Genomic DNA, 24,824 nt, shown 5'->3' on the forward strand with positions numbered 1-24,824 from the left:
TAGTATTCTTGGCTGAAAGTTCCTCTCTTTCAGGGCTTTAAATATTGGGGTCCACTCTCTTCTAGCTTGTAGAGTTTCTGCTGAGAAATCTGATGATAATCTAATAGGCCTTCCTTTATATGTTGTACTCTTCTTTTCCCTGGCTGCCTTGAGAATTTTTTCTTTGTCATTGGTTTGTGTCATCTTCATTATGATGTGCCTTGGAGTGGGTTTGTTGAGGTTAAGAAAACTCGGTGTTCTGTTTGCTTCTTGAATTTGAGGCTTTAGTTCTTTCCACAGGCTTGGGAAGTTCTCGTCTATTATTTGTTTGAGTATATTCTCCATTCCATTTTCTTTCTCTTCTCCTTCTGATATACCTATTATTCTTATGTTATTCTTTCTGATGGAGTCAGACAATTCCTGTAGGGCTTTCTCGTTTTTTATTATTTTTTGAGTCTCTTTCTTCTTCTCTCTGTTGTGCCTCAAGTTGCTTGTCTTCTATTTCACTAATCCTATCTTCTATCTGGGCTGTTCTGTTAGCTAAGCTTGTTACCTCATTTTTCAGCTCGTGAATTGAGTTTTTCATTTCTGTTTGATTTGTTTTTATAGTTTCAATTTCCTTGGTAATATATTCTTTGTGTTCGTTGAGTTGTTTTCTGATCTCCCTAAATTGCCTTTCTGTGTTTTCTTGTATATCTCTGAGTATTTTTAAGATTTCTATTTTAAATTCTCTGTCATTTAGCTCCAAGGCTTCCAATATGTTAAATCTTTTCTCCATAGTTTTTTCCACATCTATTTGTGTTACCTCTCTATCTTTTGTATCCATAATATTCGATTTCCTCTTTCTTATTGGCATCTGAGGGTGGTCTTGTTGATATTGCCCTGTAGTTTTGATGGATCTTTTATTGTATTTCACATAGAAAACCAGGAGATCAGAGGCAGGGGATGCAGCATGGGGCTCAGAGTGTAGAGATCTGAGTTCTGGCCCCTTGCCTGGGGCTGCCCAATGTAACTCTGTGTTGACAGAAAGCACTACACCTTCCTGTCGGTGGTGGCCACCTAGCACCTGGAATGTGGCTAGTGTGACCAAAGAGCTGAATTTTAATTTATTTTTGAATTGATTTGAATTTAAGTGCAAACAGCCTTGTGTGATGAATACCTACTGTGCATCTCTAGCTTTCTCACTTACCAGCTACATGACCATGGTGTGAATCACCTTTTCTGAGCCCTATTTATACAATTAGACTAAATAATAATAACCTTAAATGGTTTCTCATCTTTAACATTCTAGTTTTCAAGGGGATTATTTTATGCATGGCTTGAGAGAAATGAATGTATATTTCTTTTTTTTTTTTTTCTTCTTTTCTGAAGCTGGAAACGGGGAGAGAGAGTCAGACAGACTCCCGCATGCGCCCAACCGGGATCCACCCGGCACGCCCACCAGGGGCGATGCTCTGCCCACCAGGGGGCGATGCTCTGCCCCTCTGGGGCATCGGTTTGTCGCGACCAGAGCCACTCTAGCGCCTGGGGCAGAGGCCAAGGAGCCATCCCCAGCGCCCGGGCCATCTTTGCTCCAATGGAGCCTTGGCTGTGGGAGGGGAAGAGAGAGACAGAGAGGAAGGAGGGGGTGGGGGGTGAAGAAGCAAATGGGCGCTTCTCCTATGTGCCCTGGCCGGGAATCGAACCCGGGTCCCCCGCACACCAGGCCGATGCTCTACCGCTGAGCCAACTGGCCAGGGCTGAATGTATATTTCTTATAAAGGAGTTTTTCTGCTTCGGTAGAGGCTCAGCAAGAGTAAGTAACTTGCCCAAGTTCACAGAGCACTAAGTGCCAGGCTCTGGGTTCCATGCTCTTCCCAAGCTCTGCATTTCCGCCAGCGCCGTGTGACTCTGGCTTTCCCTGTGTCCAGTCTTGGAAAGGGCCTCGTGGTGGGAGACCCTGACCCCCCCAGGCTTATTTCTGGGGGCCAGAGCCTGCCTGAGGTGAGTCCCGGACCTAGGCTTGCCCACTGCAGACAGGATGTGCTGAGCCTCCACCCTCACTAGGGGCCCAGGTGCTTTCTGCAGGACTGGTGCCCAGGACGCCTCTGCTGCTGCTGCCATCGTTCTGGGGACCCTCAGGGGCATTGCATGGTGGCTCTGATCAACTAGCATCACAGAGACAGATTTCCAAGTACAATCCCCACACCTTCGGGGTGTGGGTGTCTTCGTGAGCAAGGGAGGGGGGAGCTGAACACCCCAGTCACTAGATCCCTGGCTTTTAGAAAAGTGCCCAGCAGGTTTTCAAAAGAAGGTGGCCTGCATTGAAGTCAGATGAAAAGCTGCATCATGTGACCGGGAACAAGGCTGATTCTCACGTGACAGCTGTGACAGCCTTTCCTTGCCTGGCACAGGAAAGCTCATAAGTGTTGCACATTCTGTAGGCAAATTTGTGGGAGGCATGATTTGAGAGACTTCAGCTTGGGGGAAATCCACCTGATAATTTCATACCGTCTTACCGCCCTAGGCAAGGGCTTCATTTAAATGCGCCCTCGTTTTGGGGTACAGGGTATTTTTGTTTGGGCTGTTGTTGTTTACGTTTTTAAACTCTTAGACACTTCAGCAGAAGCTGGCTTCTTCTGGAGGAAGGAGTTTTCCATGGAAGGGTTCAGGGCCATGGTGGGAGGTCTTCGTAAGGCCCCAGGCAGTGAGTTGGGGGTGGGGAAGGCAGATGTCTTCCCGGGCTGGGGGCCAGTTCCCTCTGACCAATGCTGGCCTTGGGCTCCTCCCTCAGTCTGCACCCATCCTTCCCTTTGTGAGACGAGGGTGCTCAGAGCAGCCCCCTCACCCTTGCTCTTCTCCTGACCTGAGCTGGGGGGGGGGGGTCTTGGGGTGGGAAGGGCTCTATACTTCCAGGTTCAGAGTGTTCACCACTTAACCTCAAGTGAGAAACCGACAGTGGTATCCCTTTCCATGTCAGACCGTGGAGGGCCTGTTCTGTGAGCCACTAACTTCTGCAGAGTCTTCTTGAGCAATAGTTGGGGACACAGTGGTGTCCCAATTAGAGTGTCTAGTTACTGGAAGCGGCTACACTCTAGCTGCGGCCGCCCCACGCGTGGCTGTCTGGTAGGCAACATTCGTCTCAGCTTGCCAACCACTTCCCCTCCCACCCTTCCTTTATTCACAGCCTGCCACTCCTGTCTCCTTTCCCCAGGGCCTGGCTCTCAGCTTGTTGCCCATAAACTGGGCCACAGCCACTAGCATAAGCGTTAAGGTCCCTCCCGAAGCACAAGCATTTTAGGCTCCAAAGGAAGAGCTGCTGTCTGGACCCAGGGGCAGAGACTGGGGAGGACCAGGGAGAAATGGAATGAACAGAGACAGAGGAGGAAGTATTTGCAACCCAGCAAGTGAGGCTGTGAGTCTTTAGCCAGACCGGTGAGCTGGGGCATGTTGCTTTACTTTAGCTCCTCAAGGGCAAAATGGGACAAGGTCACTTCCTCAAGGGCTCGTTGTAATGATTTAATGAGGTTCACGTGCAAAGTGGCCTGGTACACAGGGCTCTGGACAAATATTAACAGTGAGCTCCAGGAAGCAGGAGTGAGGTGCGTCCCATTCACTGCTCTCTGGGCAGCCGCGCAGAGCCTCGCTGACGTGGGTGTCCATAAAGACTTCTGGGGGAACGGAGGACCCACAAATGGAGGGGTGCCTTTGGGTTCGGCATCCTCTCTGTGCACGGGGAGTGGGCTCCTGGGGGGACCATGAGCTTGCTTGACTGGGACCTCCGCTCGCTCCCCTTAGAGACAGAGATCCCCCCTGTGGTGAGGAGCTGGCTCATGCTTACGCCATCAATCCTGCGATTGTCCAGAGCTTTCTGTGGCCAGAAATAGGGCAGCCATGAGGGGGTTTTGAGGTTGGTGAAAAAATGTGGGAAGGATGGAAAAACAATCTTCACATCTCAAAAGAGATCAGGTACTTATTAGGAGAGGTTGGAGTGGGGTGTGAGGGGATTCAGTTCCGCAGAACAGTAAAACCTGAATGCAAATCTTCTATTCCAGTCCTGAGGGTCAGCCCAGACTTCCCTGGGCCTGGAATCAAAGCTGGAAGGGAGGACACTTCTTAGGGACAGAGGAAAGGTCCTGGTTATACCTATGTGCTATGGGCTCCCCCTCGTTTAAATGGAACTCACCTGCTCTTTGAAGACTCTTGGCTGAGGTCTGCCATCTTGGAGGCTTGTGTCAGAGAGGCCAGGGGTCCAGTCCTTGCTGCCCGAAGCTGGGGGGGGGGCAACATTCTGCAGCTGTTCTCTTCCTGGAGCTTGATCTCCTGAACCTCTGAACCCCTCCCCTGCACGTGTCCCCAGCCAGGGCCACTGCTGGCTGGGGTCCAGACCAGAGTCACCAGAACCCATGCCCTGCTCACCTTTGCCCTCTCACGGGGACTGGGCTCAGTTTCCCTCCCTACCCTCCAACCACACACCCATCCAACGTATCGGGGAGAAAAGTCGGCCCTTCAATGGTTGAAACAGAGATGTAGTCACAGAATAGAGACCAATAGAGAAACAATTTTCAAAAGGAATTGTGGTCGTGGTATGTTTACCTGAGAGCCAAGGACAGACATCACTGCTCCTCAAGATGCACGTGTTGGGGGTGGGGGGTGGGGGTGGGCTGCTATCAACCGCTCACATTCTTACTTCAACGTGCCCGGGTCATGGAACCCTATTTCCCCCACCTTTTAAGTAGTGGGAAGGGCAAACTTTAAACCTGCCCAGTAGTGATAGCCCAGCGCCTCTGTCTTCCGGAGGACTCAGGCTTTGTGTTTTTTCTCCTCCCCCTGTCCTCTCCCAGACGGCATCTGGGAGCCTGGAGACCTGGTGGCCGCTGGGAGCGGGGCTGTGGGACCTTCGCTGGGCTCTGGTGCGGGGTGGCTCGGGCCCGGCTTCCAGAGCAGTCCGCATAGAGGATCTTCGGTCCCATTTGGCTTTGGGCAGTCATGCTGGCATAAAGCACTGTCCCTCTCAAGGGACCTCCTGTCTATCTCAGGCCTCAGACGGCCCCCAGGCCTGGGGCACACAAGGGAGCAGGGGTGTTGCTTCCAGCTCCTCGATCAGCCGCTGTGGCCCTGTGGGACGCCATGCCCGCAGAGACCAGGATTTCGGAGGGGCGCAGCCTTCAGCCTCCTCTCTGCCCGCAGAGACCAGGATTTCGGAGGGGCACAGCCTTCAGCCTCCTCTCTGCCCGCAGAGACGAGGATTTCGGAGGGGCGCAGCCTTCAGCCTCCTCTCTGCACCGGTGGGTCGGTGGTCGTGTTGTCTCCAGCTCTCCCCTCCCCTGTGGCTCAGTGGGCGGAGCCCGCCTGGGGGATGCGGGGTGGGGACCCTGCCAGCGACCCCTCCTCCCCTTCCCTCCATCTCCTTTCTTTTTTCAACTTCCGCTGGGCAGAAAGGGGCTCGCTTTCCACTTCCCCTTTTTATCATTATTTTTTTAACCACAGACAGCTCCACTGATATTTTCTCCTCACTGTTTGCATGAAGCTCACAGCTCAGCCACAGGGCCAGAGGGCTATTTTCTCTGAAGCGGGAGACTCAGCAGCCCTAGGCAGCCAGGCCCGGTTCCTGATGGCCATCAGGATACCAGGGACTTAAGTTCTGTGCCTCTGCAAAGCCTGACTTCCAATACTGTGTGTCCGTGCTTCCCAACACCCCGTCTCCTCTTCACTCACCTGGACCTACCCTCATCCCCTCTGAGAAAACAGCAGGAGGCGCCGTGGACCAGAAAAAGCAGTCATGAAAGTCAGATGGGTTACCCTCGCCTGGACACGGGCCACTTCTGCAGGCCCCTCAGGGGAGGGTGTGAGTGTCATGGTGCCCCCGGCTCTCCAGGAACCTGGCCCGGCCTCTCCCATCTCCCCTCCCACCCGCTGCTCAGTCCACAGGCTGTGGTCACACTGTTCCCTTTTTGGTCCCCAAACACGGTGAGTGCATCCGGCAGCAGGTCTTCACAGCCAGCTCTCTTCTTTGCCTGGGCTGCTCCTCCTCCACCCGCTCACAAAACCGGTTCCTTTTTTTTTTTTTTTTTTTTTTAAATTTTTTATTTTATTTATTTAATTTTTAGAGAGGAGAGAGAGAAGAAAGAGAGACAGAGAGAGAGAAGGGGGGAGGAGCAGGAAGCATCAACTCCCATATGTGCCTTGACCAGGCAAGCCCAGGGTTTCGAACCGGCGACCTCAGCATTTCCAGATCGATGCTTTATCCACTGCGCCACCACAAGTCAGGCAAAACCGGTTCCTTCTCATTTATTTATTCCACACATTTTTATTTGGTCCTAACTGTCAGGCGCTGTGCTGGGCGCTGGGAATTCAGTGGGGACCAGAAGGGACGAACGGTTTAGAGAAGGGAAGACCGAAGTCATCCCCTGGTGTGTGTGAACGTCCCACCGTGATAGGGGCCAGGGAGGAGAGGGCTGGTGCCGGGCAGACTCGTCCAGAGAACCTGGTGGGATCAGAGGTCAGGGGGCACCGCTGAGACCCGACGGGGGAGGGGTGGGCAGGCCACGGGGAGGGGAGGCCAGTGTGGGGCTCTGCGGGACAGCGCATGGGCAGGGTGTCTCTGGAAGAGACGCAGTGGCCAGCTGGAAGCAGTGAGACCGAGTGAGCTCACCTGGAGGCCAGCCTGTGTCCCGTCCACAGCCAGGTCCATCTGATTCCTCATTCTCAATATTTCAAGTCTATCCACTTGCCTCCTATCCAGCTCGACACTGCTGACCTCCATCGATTAAGTCTGAGGGCCATTGCCATGGTGCCTCGCAGCACTCCTCTGGTTCCCATCCTTTCTTTCTGTGGGATCGTCCTCCTCTGCCTGCAGCCAGGTGTCGGGTTCCTGAGCTCCTCCAGGTCCGGTTCTAGGCCTCTCACTCTCTCCCCACGCCGTCGGGCCACGCCCCCACATGGTGGCTGCAGCTGCTGCTTACACACAGGTGGCCTGCACCTTTTACCGCCCAGACCTCTCTTCTGAACCGAACTATTTATGTAACATTTCCTCTTCGAGGTCACAAAGGCTCCTCCAACTCAATGTGTCTGTGACCAAACCCGGGCTTCTTCCCTCTAAACTCTGTCCTCCTCCAGGACCCCTGTCTCTGGGAAAGGCCACCATCCCATTGTACTAGCCAGAGATCTGGGAGCTTCCTCCGTGTCTTCTTCTCCGTCACTCTTATATATAATCACCACATTCTGGAGGTTTTGCCTTCTAAGCATCTCTCAAGTTCAGCTACTCCTCTCCCTTACGCATCAACACCTGCTTGGTCCAACACACTCCCCGTTTTTGCCTTGGTGACTACAACAGCTTCCTAACTGGTAGCCCATGCCCACTCCTCTCCCTCCCAGTGTATTGTCCTCTGTGCTGCCAGATGGAACCTTCTGAAACATACACCAGATCACATACACTCCTCATCTTAAAACCCTTCTGTGACTTCTCATTCCTCTTAGGAGCCATCAAATTCTTCAGCGCGGCCTGCAAGGCTCTGCCTGGTCCTAAGCCCCTCCCCACCCCGTTCTCTCCTTCCTGCTGCCATCGACGTCTTTGGTGGGATTTGGGGGGCACGCTGGCCTCCTTGCTTTGGGCTTGGGCAGCTCAATAACATAGCTATAACTCACTCTTAGGGTAAGAGTTCTCTGCAGAAGGCTACTCATGTCCATTTTGTATTGTTCCTTATTAGCGTCAGTTAATAAGAGAATTTGCTCTGTTAATCCTTGGAATGTACTCACCTTGGACCCTGAGACCCTCTGCAAACTATCAGAAGCTATGGTTCCAGTTAAGAGATATATTTTGCACAAAGAGTGGACTATTTTTTTAAATGTAGATTTGTCTGATTCCCTCTGGTTATGAGACTGTGATTCAGGGTACTGCCAGAGGAAATCCCTCTTTAGAACAACTTTCTGTGTTTTACAGATTCTTTATTTTTCCGTTGTAGCCATGGAAACAAAGAAACCTTCTCTTGCCGGGGAATCCAGCTGGCTGTGGACTGGTTCAGGGAAAGAGGACACACCTACATCAAAGTGTTTGTCCCATCCTGGAGGAAAGATCCACCAAGAGCTGACAGCCCTATCCGAGGTATGCTGGAGCAGACGCTTGCTCATGGCCTACTGGTCACCTTCCCTCAGTCGTCCTCCTGACAAGTGTTTACGGTCAGTTATGTACAGAACTATTTGTTTGATGACATCTGTCCTCCTCACTGGACTATGTGCTCCAGGAAGGCACTGACTCTGTGTGGCCACTGCCATAGCCCTGACACCCAGCATGACACCTGGCACGGGGTAGGTGCTCAGTATATACTTGTTGAACAGATGAATGGACTTATTACTTCATCTTTTGAAGGGAATGATTAAGTCCCCCCAAATAATTGTCTGACAACTTTTAACACTCTGCAGAAAGATTGGGTCTGCCTCCTCCCCATTATAGACTAGAGGATCGGAAAGAGACATTCATTCCGTCTGGTGATATTTACTTATTACATCTTTAGTCCAGTCACTTCATTAAAAATGAAAGAAAGAAAGAAAGAAAGAAAGAGAGAGAGAGAAAGAGAGAGAGAGAGAGAGAGAGAGAAAGAAAGAAGGAAAGAAAGAAAGAAAGAAAGAAAGAAAGAAAGAAAGAAAGAAAGAATCTGAGATCCAGGGAATTCTTTATTTTAAAATCTTAGATAGAAATAGTTTAAGCCACAAAAACAGGACTTTGCTTTTGTTTGGCTTTCTTATAACAAGAAGTCAGATGCTAAGCCACTGGTCTTGTTTCAGTCGATCCAGTAATGGAAGGGCTGACCTCCTGGAGATTCCGGGAGATTTCTTTGACTGTCTTCCAGCCTTTTTACCAAGTTTTTGTTTTTAACTTTATCAATAGTTACCAATTGTTTCTACTTCTCTTTTGGGTTCTCTTCATTGTTTTCGTAAAAATTTAAAAAAAATTTTTTTCTCACTGATTTGAGAGACAGAAAGAGGGAGAGCAAGAGAAGCATCAACTCTTGTTCCACTTGTTGTTCCACTTAGCTGTGCACTCACTGGTTGCTTCTCATATGTGCCCTGACCAGGATCAAACCCGCGACCTCAGCGCACTGGGGTGGTGCTCTATCCACTGAGCCACCGGCCAGGGCTTCTTTATTATTTTTTTTAAATAAGCTGCTATTCTTGTCTTACAGATGCAGTATTTTTACAGTATTTTAACAATTCTTTACTATTTTTATTGACTTTAACATTCTCTTAAGTTCCACCAATCATATTTATTTATTTATCATTTATTTGTTTAAGATTTTATTTATTAATTTTAGAAAGACGTGAGAAAGAGAGAGAGAGAGAGAAAGGGCGTGGGAAAGAGCAAGAAGCACCAACTCATAGTAGTTGCTTCTTGTATGTGCCTTGATCAGGCAAGCCCAGGGTTTCCAACCGGCAACCTCAGCCTTCCAGGTCGAGACTTTACCCACTGTGCCACCACAGGTCAGGCTTATTTATCTTTTCTGAGGTCAGTTCTTTTTGCTCACCTCTATCTTTCCCTCTCTCTGGCTCTCTATTTTGTGCTGTTAAATATTCTTCTCAAAAGTCTGGTGACCCTTTGTGGTTGTCGGTTTTTATTTGTGAATAAAAAACCACATTGGTGAAATAACTGTCTCTCTCTCTCTAACTATCTATGTGAACGCCATGGGTGTTCTCTCTCAATGTGTGGCTCTTTTCCTGAGTGACAGGGCACAGCACTGGTGGTAACTGGTGACCAGTGACTGGCAGGATTCACTCCAGCATGCCCTACAGGGGCAGGGCGGCAGCTGGGCCACAGGGGTGGTGGTCTTACCTCTAGGAGGTCAGAGACCACGTGGGAAGCTCCTCTTCCTCGTCAGAGCTGCACTTTCTTAGGCACAGGAAAAGGCTGGACGCAGCTGCCCCACGAGAACCCTTCAGTCAGCCATCCTGACTTCTGCCAACTCCCCTCCCTCTTCACGAGCCTGGAGCTCTGGACTTTCTCAGAGAAAAGCCCCTCCCCCCACTCCAGTCTTCTGTGTGCATTCTGGTCTGTGGCTTCCTTTGGGCTGTAGGGTCAGTGTGATCCTATCTGCTTTCTGTCTTCCTGAAATTTGCCAAGATTCTGGGCTTGCTACCATCCCCTTCTGTCCTTCTGGACTGCCATTTCAATGGGCTTAGCGGAAGCAGGGGGCATAAGGACTCGTGTTCCATTCTCCATCATGACCTGGTTACTCTAAGTTAGTCTTTATGGTCCAAGCATGGAGAATGGTAGCTCTCGACTGCTGTGTAATATTTAAATCTAGCCTCAGTAAAGGGTAGGGAAATCATTTTGGGGTAGGGAAGGAATTTTTAAACAAGCCACAATAAGTGCAAATTTGTGGGAGAAAGCTTCATCAATTTGACTACATTAAAATAAAAGCCTCTGTTCATGAGCGGATACCACAAGAACAATAAAATGAAGGGACAAGCCTTCATCACACATTCTTGATGAAGGATCACTGTCCAGAAGGATAGTGGATGTCTCCCAATTAATAAGAAAGAAAGGGCCAATAGGAGGACGAGCTAAAATGCACGGACATGTCTTTCACAGAAAACCTAAGTGGCCAATACACATCCAAAAAGGTGCTCAGTAGCATTAGTAATTAGAGAAATGCAAAATAAAACTACATTAAGAGACCACTTTACACCCACCAAATAGGCAAAAATTCAAGAACTGGAAAATACCTAGTGTGGACAAGGTTGCCTGAATGCTGTGTTGGGTTGTTGGGTAATAACTTGATGTAACCGCTTTGGGAAGCATCTTGGCATGACCTTGGAAAGTGCCATTCCCTACAACTCAGCCGTGTCCCCCCGAGAGACACACCCTAGAGAACCCTTGTATTTCTGCACCTGGAGACTTCCATGCAACGCTGATAGCAGTGACCAGACCACCATGGCGAAACCTCACCACACAATGTTAAATGAAGAGAGCAAGTTGCACAAGAATATGTACAGTGTGAGTCCATTTGTGTGAGATCTAGAGGTTCAAAGTCACATGGGAAATTGTCTTTTGGGGGCATACGTACATATCTATTTTTGAAAAATGAAAGCACAGGAATTATAAACATAAGGTTCTAAAGATTGGGTTGTCTTAAGGGACACAAAGAAAGATGCAAACTGGGAGGGGCGGGGGGACTTCAAAGGCATGGGCCTGCTCTGTTTCTCAGGGAGTGCTGCATACTTGGCATTTAAAAAAAAATGACTCCTAGCCTGACCAGGTGGTGGTGCAGTGGGTAGATTGTCAGACTAGGATGCAGAGGACCCAGGTTCAAAACCCTGAGGTTACTGGCTTGAGCACAGGCTCATCTGGCTTGAGTGCAGGCTCACCAGCTTGAGCGCAGGGGTCACTAGCTTGAGCCCAAAGGTCGCTGGCTTGAAGCCCAAGGTCGCTAGCTTGAGCCCAAGGTTGCTGGCCTGAGCAAGAAGTCACTGGCTTGGCTGGAGCCCTCTAGTTAAGGCACATATGAGAAAGCAATCAATGAACGACTAAAGTTCCACAACTATGAGTTGATGCTTCTCATCTCTCTCTTCCTGTCTCTCTCTCTGTCTTGCTCTCTCATTAAAAAAAAATTGATTCCTGCCTGACCTGTGTGGTACAGTAGGTAGGGCATCTGACCTGGAATGCTGGCATCTTAGGCTCAGAGCCCCTGGCTTGCCCAGTCGGGGCACATAGAGAACCAAGCATGAGTTGAGGCTTCCCGCTCCTTACCCCCTCACACCACACCCCCGTGTACCTTTCTCTCTCTCTCCTATCTCAAAAATCAATCAACAAAAAAATATATGTTAAAAAAAGATTTCCGTACTCTATATATGCATCATGTACCTTTGTAAAATCACATACGTGAATATGGCATATATACGACATACCAGAAACTATGTCATCTAAGAAAGGTCGTAGACTTGAGGAAAGAGCCATTTGTGAAGCACATGCTAATACTCTTCCAAGTTCAGAGCAACTGTTTTGTGTGGAGGGGGTTTTGTTTTGCATTTCTCCAAAGGCAAAACTAAGGTCAAAGTGTAGCTCTTCCAGGGATGTGGAATTTAGCTCCTAATGAGACCTTTTCATATTTGTACCACGTGATACACATTCCCCTTGTCACCGGTCTCGTTCCCGCTCACAGACACTGTGAGGCAGGTGGAGGAGTTACTACCCTTATTGCATGAATGCAAACACTGGCGTTCAAAGAGGGGTCGGGCACCCAAGACCTGGAGCGAAGACCAGAATCCAGGCTCTAGAGTCTTAATCCTGGACTCTCTGCTTGACATTCTGTGTCCTCAGAGCTGTCACTTATGAGGTGCTCCATTCTGAAGGAGTGCCAAGCATATTCCTCTGCACGGTGGCTCTCAGCTTAGGGCCCGTGCAAGAGCCTTCGGGGTAGATGACAGGGCCCTAGTAATTGCCAGGATTCCAGTTGTAATACGAATGTCTTTCTCCAGAAAAAGGCCTTGTGTCTACAAGTGACCCTTCCTTGTTGGGTACCATTCTCTGGACTCCTGTGGTGACTTAGACAGAGCCAAGAGCCTTATTGACCTAGGGCAGTAGGTTTATTCTGCTCAAGACCCCCCTGCTCTGCTGACGAGCTGGGCCATGGCGGGGGCTGGGGTGGGAGCAGGCTCGGAGGGGACCCCTGAGTCGCCAAGTGTGCTCTATGACCTTAGGATGGCCCTTGGGGCGGGGAGGCCTGAGAAAGCTGCTACATGCCGTCTCCCCACCTGTGGCCCCCAGAGCAGCACGTGCTGGAGGAGCTGGAGAGGCAGGCGGTGCTGGTGTACACCCCCTCCCGCAAGGTGAACGGCAAGCGCGTGGTCTGCTATGACGACCGCTACATCGTGAAGGTGGCCTACGAGCGGGATGGCATCATCGTCTCCAACGACAACTACCGTGACCTGCAGAGCGAGAACCCCGAGTGGAAGTGGTTCATTGAGCAGAGGCTGCTCATGTTCTCCTTCGTCAACGACCGGTACGTGGTGGCCGGGGTGCCTGGCATGGGCGCGTTCGGGGTGACGGGAAGAAAACCACTCCAACCTGCGTAAGCCCAGGGGGCTTGTAGTCACGGGCACCCCGTGCCAGAAGCAGAGGACACCCGGCCCTGGTGGCCACTGGCTCAGGTCACCTCTCCGCTCCCACGGGCCTCTCTCTGTTCTGGGTGTCCCCTCCTTTGTGACCAGCTTTCTCCAACAGGGCTGTTTGTCCCAACTCTCCGTGACCTTTCTGTTCCCATGCCCACATCTAGCTGACCCGGCAGGTGGGCCCAGCATGCGCCTGGGGCACTGTACACTTTTCTTTTTTATCTTGAAGGAATTTAATAATCCCGATAAGAGAACCGGAACAGCCATCAGAGGGAAATCTGAACCTTGTTGTGCTTCCTTTCAGTTTTTGTATTCCTTCGTCCGTTAAAAAATAAAGTTCTGAATGACAGCGGGGATGGGCAGCACCCTCTTCGGGGCTGTCAGGGTCTTGGGACTGATCGTCTCCATACCTCTTGGTTGAAGTCTTGGTTCACGTAACCCCTAGGCTGGGTCTCCTGGCTCAGGTCCATCGCCCGCTGCACGAGGGTCACCAGGCACAGACCTGTTAGCAGGCGCTGGGTGAAGGGCCCTATCGAGCTCAGCTGGGGAGGAAGCGGTGGCTGGTCACGTGCTCAGGCACACTGAGGACACAGCTAGCGACCTAGCAAGGTGGGCGTGGGTGTGAGACTAGCACAGGGGGGACGCGGGGGGGGGGGGGTCCCACAAGCTGGAACTTCTCTTCCACTTCAGTTTCTGTTCCCGGCGGTGACAGCGGGGTCCTCATTCTGGGCTCCCCGGCTGGCTTTTAGGAACGAGGTTTGAGACAAGCCCCCCCACCCTCGGGAGGGCTGGCACTTTATCTTAGGCGTCGTGGTCTCCGCACGCCTGGCGCGTCGCAAGCACACGGTGCTGGCTGTAGATGAGTGAGTGACTGGCTGCAGTCTGGAGAAGAGGGGTGGGGAGAGGAGAGGCAGCATGTCAGCAGGGCCGGGTCCACCTGCCGCCCGGGGGGCGGTGTGGCCTGATGGGAAGAGCTGCGGCTTTGGGACGCAGGAGGCGAGGTTTCATGCTGAAGCTCTGCCGTTTACTGGCAGTGTCGTGGGAACATCACTCAGCCTCACTGAGCTGAACTTTACCTTGACTGAACCGTCTGTCAATCAGTCATACTTACGTCTGAGATGGCTGTGAGGATGAGAGGAAACGGTACCCTGTGACTCTCAGGACACAGAGCCTCCAGGGGGCCCGGCTGCCCCCACCACCACCTGGTCCACAGCCGTAGAGGTGGAGGGCACTCCTGAGCCCCGGGGCAGAGGCTCGCAGCAGCTACCCCGCAGTCCCCCCACGGTCATCCCCACATACAGGAGGCCAGACGCTCCCTCTGTCCGGCTCAGGCCCGAAGCAGTCTGGCAGGTCCGCAAGGGCGGGTCAGAACACCCTGACTGAAGTCTGACAGATCATGGCTGTCTCTGGCCTGGCGACAGCCTGGGGCCCAGGCCAAGTTTTTCTTTGACGCACGGGCCTCTGCTAAGGGTCTGCCAAAAGGTCTCCTGGCTGCCAGAGGCAGAGCCTGCCCGCCCGCCCGTGGGTGAGGATGCCCACCCCCATGGACGTGCGCCCTGGGCACGTCCATTGCGCCCTCTTGGCCCAGTGAGCAGCTGAGAGGCCTGAGAGAGCAGGAGGTGAATGAAGCCTTTGGGAACACTGACTAACTGCAGTGGGCGGTGCCCCAGATTCTTGGTCAGGGTCCAGCTCGAAGAAGCTGGCCGACTGGCTGTGTAGCTGGGATCGAGCTGCTGCCCGGGGATCGGCCCGTTCTGGTCCGCCTGGTGGATCTGGTCTGCAGGCTGGGACCTCAGCATTAACCGTGACTCTTGGGGGGCCACACACTTGTAAAAAAAAGGCCCTCCGTTTCGAATCTACCACCCCTCCAGCAGAGCCTTAGTGTGACCTGGAAGTGTCTCCAGGGAACAGAAGTATTCATATAAGAAAGTGGATGGAACTAAACCAGGGGAGTTTTCCTTCTCACTGAAGTGTTTTCCTCTTTGAGCTGAGAGCACCCTGAAGATGCATTCCCTTCCCTGTCAGACTTCATGCCAGGGAGAAGGGAAGGGGCAGGCAGGGGCAGGGGGGGCAGGCAGCCGTGGGAGCTGAGACCACACCCACCCAGCGGCCCAGCTTGGCAGAGGAGGGTGAACCGCTCAGAGGCTGGGTGTGTGCGGGCCACCCTGGTGTTAGCAGCTTTGCAGACTCACTCACCTCCCCGCCAACAGGTGTTCCAGACTCTCTTCACATTCATCCTCACCCTGTGGACGCCCAGAGCTGTAGGGGTAACCGCAGAAATGGGATCTGAGCCTCAAGCTCAGAGGAGGGCTGTTTGTAGCCCCACGGAGGTCTCCATCTTTCTCTGTTGAGGACAGGGGAAGGCAGCTCAGAGTCCCTTTCAGACTAGGACCCTGGGCAGGGCAGCGAGGGGGGTGGTTGAGAGGCAAGAGCAATCATGCTTCAATTTAAATGGATAAAAATCACTTGGGGGCATCGTTAAAATGCAGATTCCTGAACAACCTGAGACTCTGATTAAGCGGCTCTGGTAGGAAGCCAGGGACCTGCATTTGGAGAGTTGCTGGAAGATTCCGTCCAGGTCCCGCTGGCTGGCACCTCGGCAGGAGAAACGCTTGGACGAGCCCCGGGACTGCTCTCCTGGGATCCATGCTGTTCTCCGCGTGGGCTGAGCGAGAGGAAGGGTTGTGCTGCTTGAACACGCACCAGCCCTGGGTGCGGGAGGGGCCCTGGCTGGAGAGCCCAGCCGAGGTCGTGTCTGGTGCTGCCATCCTCCCTGGGTGCTCGCCACGCAGGCGGAATTGTTGAGTCCCTGCCGGTCTTGCAGTGGCGCCCCTGTGCTTGTTTTCCAGGTTCATGCCTCCTGATGACCCCCTGGGCCGCCGGGGACCCACCCTGAGCAACTTCCTGAGCAGGAAGCCAAAGCCCCCAGAGCCGTCCTGGCAGCACTGCCCGTATGGTGGGTGACACTGTGCCTCGTGGGCCCTGTCCTGGACCTTGTGTCTCGACATTTTCCCAACAGGGTTATTGTAAGGATGAACTGACATCGGGTATGCCTGTTGCTTGGAAGTATTTCTGGGGGCAGGATGCAGGGGTCACACACAAGACAAAGCCAGTCCCAGAAGCAAGGAGCTTTCTGAGTCCCATCGTCACCTGGCACCCTGGCACGTTGTGTCTCATCCTGCCCCACACCCTATGGGCTTCGGTCAGTGCTACCCATCGAGAGTTAGGGATTTTATCCAGAGCATTCCCGGACACCAGCCTTCTAGCCAGCTCTCACTAATTTGCTTTTGTAATTTATCCCATGTTCCCAAGCCTTGGTTTTTGTGCCCCTAGAAGTTCAAAAGGCCTTAGGTGATAGGCAAAATCATTTTATGTTAGAATTAAGGTGACATGCCTTCAGGTTGACACATCCTGCTCCCTTTTACTCTCAAAGGTGCCCAAGCTGTGATGGTAAATTATTTGTTCACCTGTTAGGACAGTCTGTAGGGAGAGGGCAGTGGTTAACACAGGGATGTGGACAGATGGTGGAAACTGAGGCGGCACTGGAGAGGTAATACTGTGCCATAAGCCCCCACTGTCCACCCGCTTCTGCACTCCCAACCTTGGCCCTATCCACAGGGACCCTGGGAAAGTGGAGGAAGAAGATTATTGGGTCCAGAGATTTGGTCAAAGGGAGTTCCTAGATTGACGCCTGACACCGGGGTTACTGTGCCTAGTGCCCCACATCACAAGGAGGCTGGTGCTGTCCCCTGCTCCATCCCGCCTGCGTCCCAGCTCCCTCCTCGCTGCATACTGCCCAGGTCCCGGTAACTCCGAGGCCTGGGCGCCTTCCGTGGGCACTCTTCGAGGAGAAAGGCCAAGAGGCAGGCATTGACCCCCACCCCGGGCCGCACAACCACTCCACTAGCGCCCTCTCTCTCCTCTGCCCCTTCCAGGCAAGAAATGCACCTACGGCATCAAGTGCAAGTTCTACCACCCGGAGCGACCGCACCACGCGCAGCTGGCAGTGGCCGACGAGCTGCGCGCCCAAACGCGGACCTGGCGGGGCGCGGGCGCCCACGAGGAGCAGCCAAGGGGCGGGGCGGAGCAGGGCGGTCCCCGGGGCGCCCCCGCCGTCGCCTGGCCGGGCCCCCGGGAGCCCCGCGCGCACAGCCTGCCCCGGGCCGGGCGGCCGGCCGACGTGGTGGCCCTCGAGGGGGGCCTCTCGCGGCTCACCTTCAGCGACGACCCGGGCATCCGCCGGGCACCCTCTTCTGGTCCCGGCTGCGGCCTCACACCCCACCCACGCTGTCCCGACTGGTTGGCGCCCGGGACTTCGCTGTCCCTGCCAGCCCTGCCCAGCCTTCCGAACCCCCAGACCCAGTCGGGCTCGCTGGTTCGGCCGCGGGCTGGGGATCGCTCCGCGGACCTGCAGAGTGACCAGCTACCCCAGCGAAGGCCGCCCACCGACCTGTGGACACTCCCGCATGGGGCCGCCGCGTTCCCGGGACGCTCGGCCTGGGCGGAGGTGGGCTGGGGAGAAGGCGCCCTCTGGGGACCCTTGGGGTTCGCCCCCGGGGCCGCGGCCAGCGAGGAGGACGCGCGCGCCCGTGCGCGCACAGCGCTCTGCAGCGTCTTCCCGGCGCACCAGGTGGACAGCGTCATGGCCCTCTTCCCCGCTCTCTCCGACGTCAGCAGGCTCATCCTCCTCATCCAGAGATTCCGAAGGTCTGGTTCGCCCGTGGGAAACCCGTAAGGAGCGAGTCCAAGCCACCGCCAGTGTTGTCCCAACTTTGCGGGTGGTTGCCTGCTTCCATCTGGGTCGGCCCACCTGTGGGGGGCTCCCTTTTCTTTAAAGATGGTCAGGGAAGCTAGCTTGTTCGCCCTCAGTGGTGCTCATGGTGGCACTTGGTGACTCTAGCTGACGACATTGGGCTGCTTCCATGTCCTGCAGAAGAAGGTTGGCTACTTCTGCAGAAAGAGAAATTTCTCCTGCCTACAAGACTATGGGTCCCACCTGGCTCCCAGGGTTTGTCTGGAACAGTCCATGCCTGTTTTTATCAAGCTGCAATTGGGGCCCACAAATGGGTCACAAGGTCAGGGTAGTGGGTCACACCAGAAATGGAGTGGAATAGAAAGTCTCAGAGCACACTCACATAATCAGGCTAAGTATGTAAGAAACTCTTGTTTGTTCGCCATGTGTGTGTACCTGTGCACCCGTGTACATTTAATGTGGTCATGGGCAGAAATTTGAGAAATCTCAGTAAACGGTTTGGAATTTCATTGCATCAAATGTAGTCAGTTGGCCAGCGGAGGTTTTGGCTTCTGGAGGTCTTCACGTGAGCTATTTCTGCTAGAGCCTCAGAGGGCAACACAGAGCTCTATCTAGTCTTGATGTGTGGGCTATCCCACACAGTAGCTCTATCTAGCCACTCTGAAGTTGTGTGACTGTGCTGGTTGTAGAAGTGTGGCAGGGACACGTCCTGAGGTCCTGCCTGCCGGACCCTTCACACAGCACACACAGAGACACAGACAAACGTAGACACACTGGTTGACTCAGCACAGGCCCTCTACTGGTGGGGGCTTCTAAACCACATACCGCACAGCCAGACCCTTTTGCTCCGAAGCCTGCAGGTTGGTTTGAGGCGAGCTGGGAGGCTTATAGCTACCTTGCAAGGTTACTATTTTTTTTTTTGCTCCAGCCAGCTACTGCTTTGAGTTTTAGGGAGAAGTAGTCTACCAGTTTGCAATGGACAAGGAAGTACAAATGCATAGGATGTATCCTCAGGCATCACTGGGCAGTGCCCACCTGTTCCCTTCTAGGTTGTGAGTCCAGTTCTGCAGGTCTTGGCTGGTTTGTTCATGAAGGGACTTGGAGGTTTGGCTGTGGCGGGGACTGTGAGGCATCTCCCGATGGAAAACCAGCTGCCAACCTCTGCAAGCTCCCTACAGACTGGCCGGAGCAGGAGAAACTCTTCCCAGTGCGTTTCTAGGCTGCACTATTGGCACAGCCCAGGGTGCACCCCGGGGGACCGGCTCCTGGCCCTCTAATTCACTGTTGGTGCTTCCACTAGAGGTATGGTGACGTTGTGCCTGCCTGTGATCCCTTTCATTTTTTTAAACCAGATTCTTAGCATGACTTCAGACAGATCTGTTCCTCACCTCCTTTTTTCCAAATGAGGACACAGAAGCCACAACTGTACCTTATTATTTGGGGACCTCAGTCCCTAAGTGGCCTTACTCTTTCTAGATAAATTGGGTTTCCCTATTAGTGTTTCTTCTCTTTCTTTTTTTGATGGCAATGGCTTTTTATTTTAAGTTTTTTTTTTTTCCTTTTAATGAGATAAGCTTTATTTCAGAGCTGCGTTTATCTCTTGGTGCCTCCTGGTGTGAAACTGTTGCGTTGCCGACTTACGGTTGGAAATGTTTAAACTGCTTCTTTGGAGGACAAGTTTGAGTTTTAGTAAGCTGTAAAGCTATTTTATTTGGTTCGCTGTGATTAAGACAAGCATAAAAACAAGTGAAGAAACAGCACATTTCAGTGTAATCCCCTTTGGAACTTTTTCCGAAGTCTTGGTATGTCTTTGTGACACAAAGCGTGGAGGGGACGGGGGAATGAGCCCTTCCTACTTGCACAGCTGTTACCGTGCTCCAAAAATAAAGCACTTTTACCTGCACCTGGACTCGTCACTGTCAAATTATAGACTGGGTTGTTCGGCTTTCCCCCCAGGCTGGCTTTTCATGTTAAATACTGTGGGTATGAAGACAGGTTATTTTATGGCCACTTCATTCAGCGTTGTTTCAGCCTTGGGAGGAGGTGGAGGGGGCAGGAATCCGCCTTTTCCAGGAGAAGCAGCGAGGCCCAAGGCAAGGACATGCCTCTGCTGGCTGTTCAGCCGGCTGTTCCCAAGGACACAGGCTGCTTGACCTGTTTGCTAGACTTTGAAAGTCCTCATTAGCGGCCCTTCTTGTGTAAACCTGCAGCAGATCTAGACTGCTCAGGCCCGCGTGCCACGTTGACCCCGGCGCCGTTTTCCCCGAGGCCTGGGAAGGTGGTTCCCGGCAGAACTGCAGATTGCGGGGGGCGGAGGGGTAGAAGTCTGAGAAGTCACTCATGTCGGCATTATTCCAGAGAAACGAATCCCAGCTCTCAGGGTTTTAGAGCACTCAGAGGGGGAGCAATGCGCTGAGTGCCAGCTGGCTCCGTGTGCGACTGGATGGCTCCCTGCCTCTGGGAGAGAAGTCCCCCGTGGGGAAGAAGAGCATGGGGTGGGGGAGGGGGAGGGCGGGGGAAGGGGCGTTAAGGAATGGGGGATGGGCGAGGGGCGCTGGGAACTGGAGCAATGAACTGGAATCACCAATCCCACTGTGAGAGAGTGCACGGAGCCAGCACCAGCTACAAAAGTGTGGGCCCCGTGCAAAAGGAGAACGCGAAGTTCAAGAGTGATCAGGAATTTCAAGACGGTGACAGCAGAGCATTTAGCCAACTGTGGGGTCCGGCTCAGTGTGTGCAGTTACCTACAAGACAAGCAAGAGTGGTCTCTATACTGGTGTGCTCGTAGCAAAACACCAAGTGAAAGCAGTCAGAGCCCAGGGTGAGCCACACACACTTTATAGCTGGGAAAGGCCATGTGCATCCCGGGCTGGTGCTGGTCTCCCAGGGCCTCACCCGCGGGGACTGCCCACTGCAGCCACCTAAGGACCGGGTGGTTATCCCCGCCCACCCTTGATGCAAGAAGCTACAAAGGAAAAGTCGAGGGACTTGGGCAAGCCACATACTGAACGGGCCACTCCAATCCAGTATGAGATGTCTGCAGGGGCAGCTCTAACCAGGGAGCAAGTGCCCTGGTTTGCATTAGGCAAGGCTCTTAGGTTACAAGCATGGCTCACAAACCAAACGGCGGGGAGCCAGGGGTGAGGAGTGGAGGCAGCTGCGGGGCTGGCTAGAATTCGGGGCTTGAACTCTGTCAGGACTCTCTCATCTGTTTTCTTCTGCATGTGGGATTATTCTCTCTTTCTAAGCTTTTCCCTACATAACGAGACCCATTCTGTTGGCAGACCTACCACAGCTCCTTCTAGCTAAAGGACTCAGGAAGCAGCCTCAGAAAAACCTGGGAAGGATTCTGATTGGTTGGCTCAGGTCCTGTGCCCACCCCTGGACCAATCACTGCGAGGCACTACCATTGGTCCTGCGGGGCGGGGCCCAGGCCTCTGGCTACTAGACAGTATATATACTGTGATTGTCAGCTCCCAGCCGAACCCACATCGGTGGTGGCGGTTCAAGGGTTGTTGGGGGTGGTGAGCAGTTTCCTCAAAGAATTGGGGACAGCGTCCAGGCAGATAAAACCAGTGCCCACTATAATGTTTAGGGTGGCCCCACCCAGCTCCACCCCCAACTCGGGCTTCCTGGGAAAGCAGCTGCCGTTCATCCCCGTTTCCCTAGGTCAGGAGGAACCTTGTCCGCCCACCCGCAGGCTCCAGAGCTTTCCGTGGGAGGAAGCTGAGTGCTAGCTGCTCGTGTCTGAGGTGTCATGTGTCAATCTTGCCAGTCCTGAGACTGGGCCCAGAGGGGCACGGAGCGGGGAGACTGCCAAAAACCCCGTCAGGAGGAAGTGTCTCTTCAGAGTGAAGAGGACCATGTTTCCTTTGACTCACTTCTGAGCTTGTCCCTGGGGCCCAGGAAGCCCCTGGAATCACAGCAGCTCAGCCGGAGGGAGCCCTCACTCCCTCCTGAGTCCTGGAGGCAACGTCACCGACCTGTCCTCATGGAGGGCTGACACACCCACCTCAGCGTTCAGGTACAGGAAGGTCCTGGGTGAGTAAACAAAGGGAACGGGCACCGTGCCCAGAGTCCGGCGGAAGGTCACACTTGCTGAGTGACTGACAGACCCTGGCTGGCTGGCTGACTGGCTCTGGCTGGAGAACTGACAGGCGGGAAGTCCGGACTACACCTGGAGCTGTTGGCAGTGATTAGCAAACCATAATTGTTTTGGCTTTATCTGAAGTCAAACCTACTTTTGGAAATAGGGTGCACACGGTTAAAACAAGACATATTAAACCTTAAAAGGCAGTCTCAGAGATGCCATTCCTGATGAGGCAGGGTACGGAGGCGTTTCCCCCATGGGAAGGAAGGGGAGGAAGGGATAGAAAGGAAGGAAGGGATAGAAGGGATAGATGGGAAGGAAGGGGAGGAAGGGAAGGATGGGAAGGAAGAGAGGGAAAGATCAGAAGGATGGGAAAGACAGGAAGGAAGGGAAGGAAGGGGAGGATGAGAAAGAAGGAATGAATGGGAAGGATGGGAAAGAAGAGAAGGAGGGGAGGGAAGGGAAGGATGGGAAGGAAGGGTGAGAAGGAAGGGAAGGAAGGATGGAAAGGAATAATGGGAAGATGGGAAAGAAGGGAAAGACAGGAAGGAAGGTAAGGATGGGAAGAAAGGATGGGAAGGAACGGTGAGAAGGAAGGGAAGAAAGGGAAGGGAGGGAAGGGAAGGAAGGGAAGGATGAGAAGGAAGGGAAAGAAGGATGGGAAGCCCAGGACAAAGACGAGCTTCCTCCCCTCGCAGCCATGATTTCTCCCAGGTCGGCCTCACCCTCTCTCTCAGAGCCTGTCTCTAGCTCTCCTGGTCCCTAGACCCCTGCTTCACACGACGTCACCTACTCAGTACTTCTCTGGGCTCCATATTTTGCTCCTTTGCTCTCCTACCCTCCTGGATCATCCCACCCTCAAACGTCCCCAACCTTGAAAGACCCCCCTTCGGTCCTCCTCCACGAAGTCTGTCCAGGCCGTTCCAGCACCTGTGGGCCACGCTTCTGCTCAGTTTGTCCTTCTCAGTGCTGTCCTGTGAGGGCCCAACATGTCCGAGCTGCACGGCACCCAGGAAATAGTTCTGCTCCGAATGGCTGTTTGCTGCTCATCACTGAACTCTTTCCGGGTATTTAGGCTTGTATCTCAGGGCGCACATGCTTGGAGGGTTGGGGCTCTTTAACTTTGTTTCTCCATCAGCCCGGGCGCCAGTCTGTCAGGACCTTTGAAGTTCTGTCACTGAAACAACGCTGTCCCTAATCCCAACGGCTAAGGCCCGAGTTGGCTGCCGCACGGTGCTCCGTGTCGACTGTAGGTTGGCTGGGCTTGTGCATGCGGAGACCAGGCTGCGGGAGGTTCTGCCTCCAGATCTCCAGGGGGATGGGGCAGGAAAAGAGAGAACTGTGCAGTGTACACGGGCTCTTAGAGCTTCTGCGTGGATATCATCAGTGCTCACCTTCCATTGGCTCAAACAAGTGACATGGCAACCCCTAACTCACCAGGGCCGGAGAGTGCAGTCCTACTGTGTGTCTGCCACAGGGCAGGCATGTTGGGAGAACGGCAGCACAATAATTGGCCTTTGGTGGGCTAGGGAGAGCTATTGTTGACTGAAAAGCTTGAAGAAAGGAGTTACATGAGCATGGCACATCTATTTAATGGGATCCAGGAAGCTACTGAAATGACATCGTAGGAGGGTGTTAACAACTCACAAATGTGGAGCATACATTATGAAGTATTCAAGTAAATTATTGAAAAGAATGTACCATATGATCTTGTTTTTTGTTAGAAATTGCGTTTTATATTTATAAAATATAACCAAAGGAAATTCTCTAAAAGATTAACAGAATATATCTGGATGGTGGAATTATAATTACAGACGACTCTCTCTGTTTTGGTCTCTCTCTATTTTTCTAAATCTACTATAATTAAAAACTTTGGTAACAAGAAAAAAATTCCTTGCTAAACAGTAGTAAAATATACATACATGATAAAAGATACAGAAAATTCAGGCCCCTTGAATTGACATCTGATAATATCAAAGTGTAGATCCTTCCAGATCTCTGCAGAAATGCGTGCATTTTTAATTGGAAGAGAAACCTCACAGGACGGGTGAGCATCGGGCTGGTTCCAGCCCCAGAAAGTCCCGTGCAGGGCCCGGTTCCTGGACAGGTTGGAGGATCCCGGCAGGTTCCCCACCCCACTCCCCCAGACTCCAGGTTTGCTGGCTGCAGTGGCTGTTCTGGGGAAGACGAGTCACCTCGTGGCGTCCTGGGCCATGAACAGGATCCAGGGAAAGGGGCCAGACCTCCCTGCGGGGCCTGACGGCCTCATCTCTCAGGAGAGGAGGAAAGCGACCATTTCCCCATTCGCCGTCTATGTTCTTAAGTTGATTCAGCTCCAGGGAATTTCTTTCTTTTTTTTTTTTTTTTTTGGTCAAGTCATGTTCAAAATAACTCTTCGTGATCCTTTTGGTGCAAATGCGTTTGATTTATGACCCTGCTGCCTTCGGGCTGGTTGGCAAAGCAGGGCCTGGCCCCGGGAGGTTTTCCTTTGCTTGTTTACCCAGAGTGATTTAGGAGCGCAGTGCCAAGAAGGCTTCCCTATTCCTCCCACCCGAGCCTGACCTCGTGGCCCCTGCCCCCAGGCTCACACCCTGGGTAGGGCTGGCCTCATATTTTACAGAGTGGCAGTTATCCTCTGGATGGCCTGGGCCACGCCACTCACAGTCCCTGGCTTGGAACCCGGTTAAGAAGTCCCTGGGGAGAACCCCCCCTTCCCCCCAGCGGCCTGTCTCCTCCACGGCTACTGCTGGCAGCCCAGCGTCCCCTCCTGCTCCTGCTCCTCCGCCGCTGGGGGCCAAGGCAGAAAGAGGAATCATTAATATCCATGCTGGAGGGTGAGCTTGTCAGAGTCAGCACAGCCAGGACCTGTGACATGAAAGACGGAACTACCAGTGTATGCAACATGCATGAATCACAAAG

At 53.0% G+C, this 24,824-nt stretch overlaps 1 protein-coding gene across 3 annotated transcripts in view; it reads left to right on the forward strand.

The window, feature by feature from the left end:
• Positions 1-19,712, forward strand: part of ZC3H12D (zinc finger CCCH-type containing 12D) — a 38,804-nt gene extending 19,092 nt beyond the window's left edge. For 2 of the 3 annotated variants that reach the window (XM_066373025.1, XM_066373026.1), the window contains 4 exons: positions 7,923-8,062; positions 12,719-12,953; positions 15,912-16,018; positions 16,998-19,712. In XM_066373025.1, the coding sequence (XP_066229122.1) occupies positions 7,923-8,062; positions 12,719-12,953; positions 15,912-16,018; positions 16,998-17,797 (1,282 nt within the window). In that variant the 3' untranslated portion in view covers positions 17,798-19,712. Of the gene's footprint in view, positions 1-5,519; positions 5,929-7,922; positions 8,063-12,718; positions 12,954-15,911; positions 16,019-16,997 lie in introns of those variants that run through there. The other variant, XM_066373027.1, reaches the window with a different exon arrangement.
• Positions 19,713-24,824: the final 5,112 nt, after the last annotated feature.

This window comes from Saccopteryx leptura, chromosome 3 (assembly GCF_036850995.1).
Source record: "Saccopteryx leptura isolate mSacLep1 chromosome 3, mSacLep1_pri_phased_curated, whole genome shotgun sequence".
Lineage (NCBI taxonomy): Eukaryota > Metazoa > Chordata > Mammalia > Chiroptera > Emballonuridae > Saccopteryx > Saccopteryx leptura.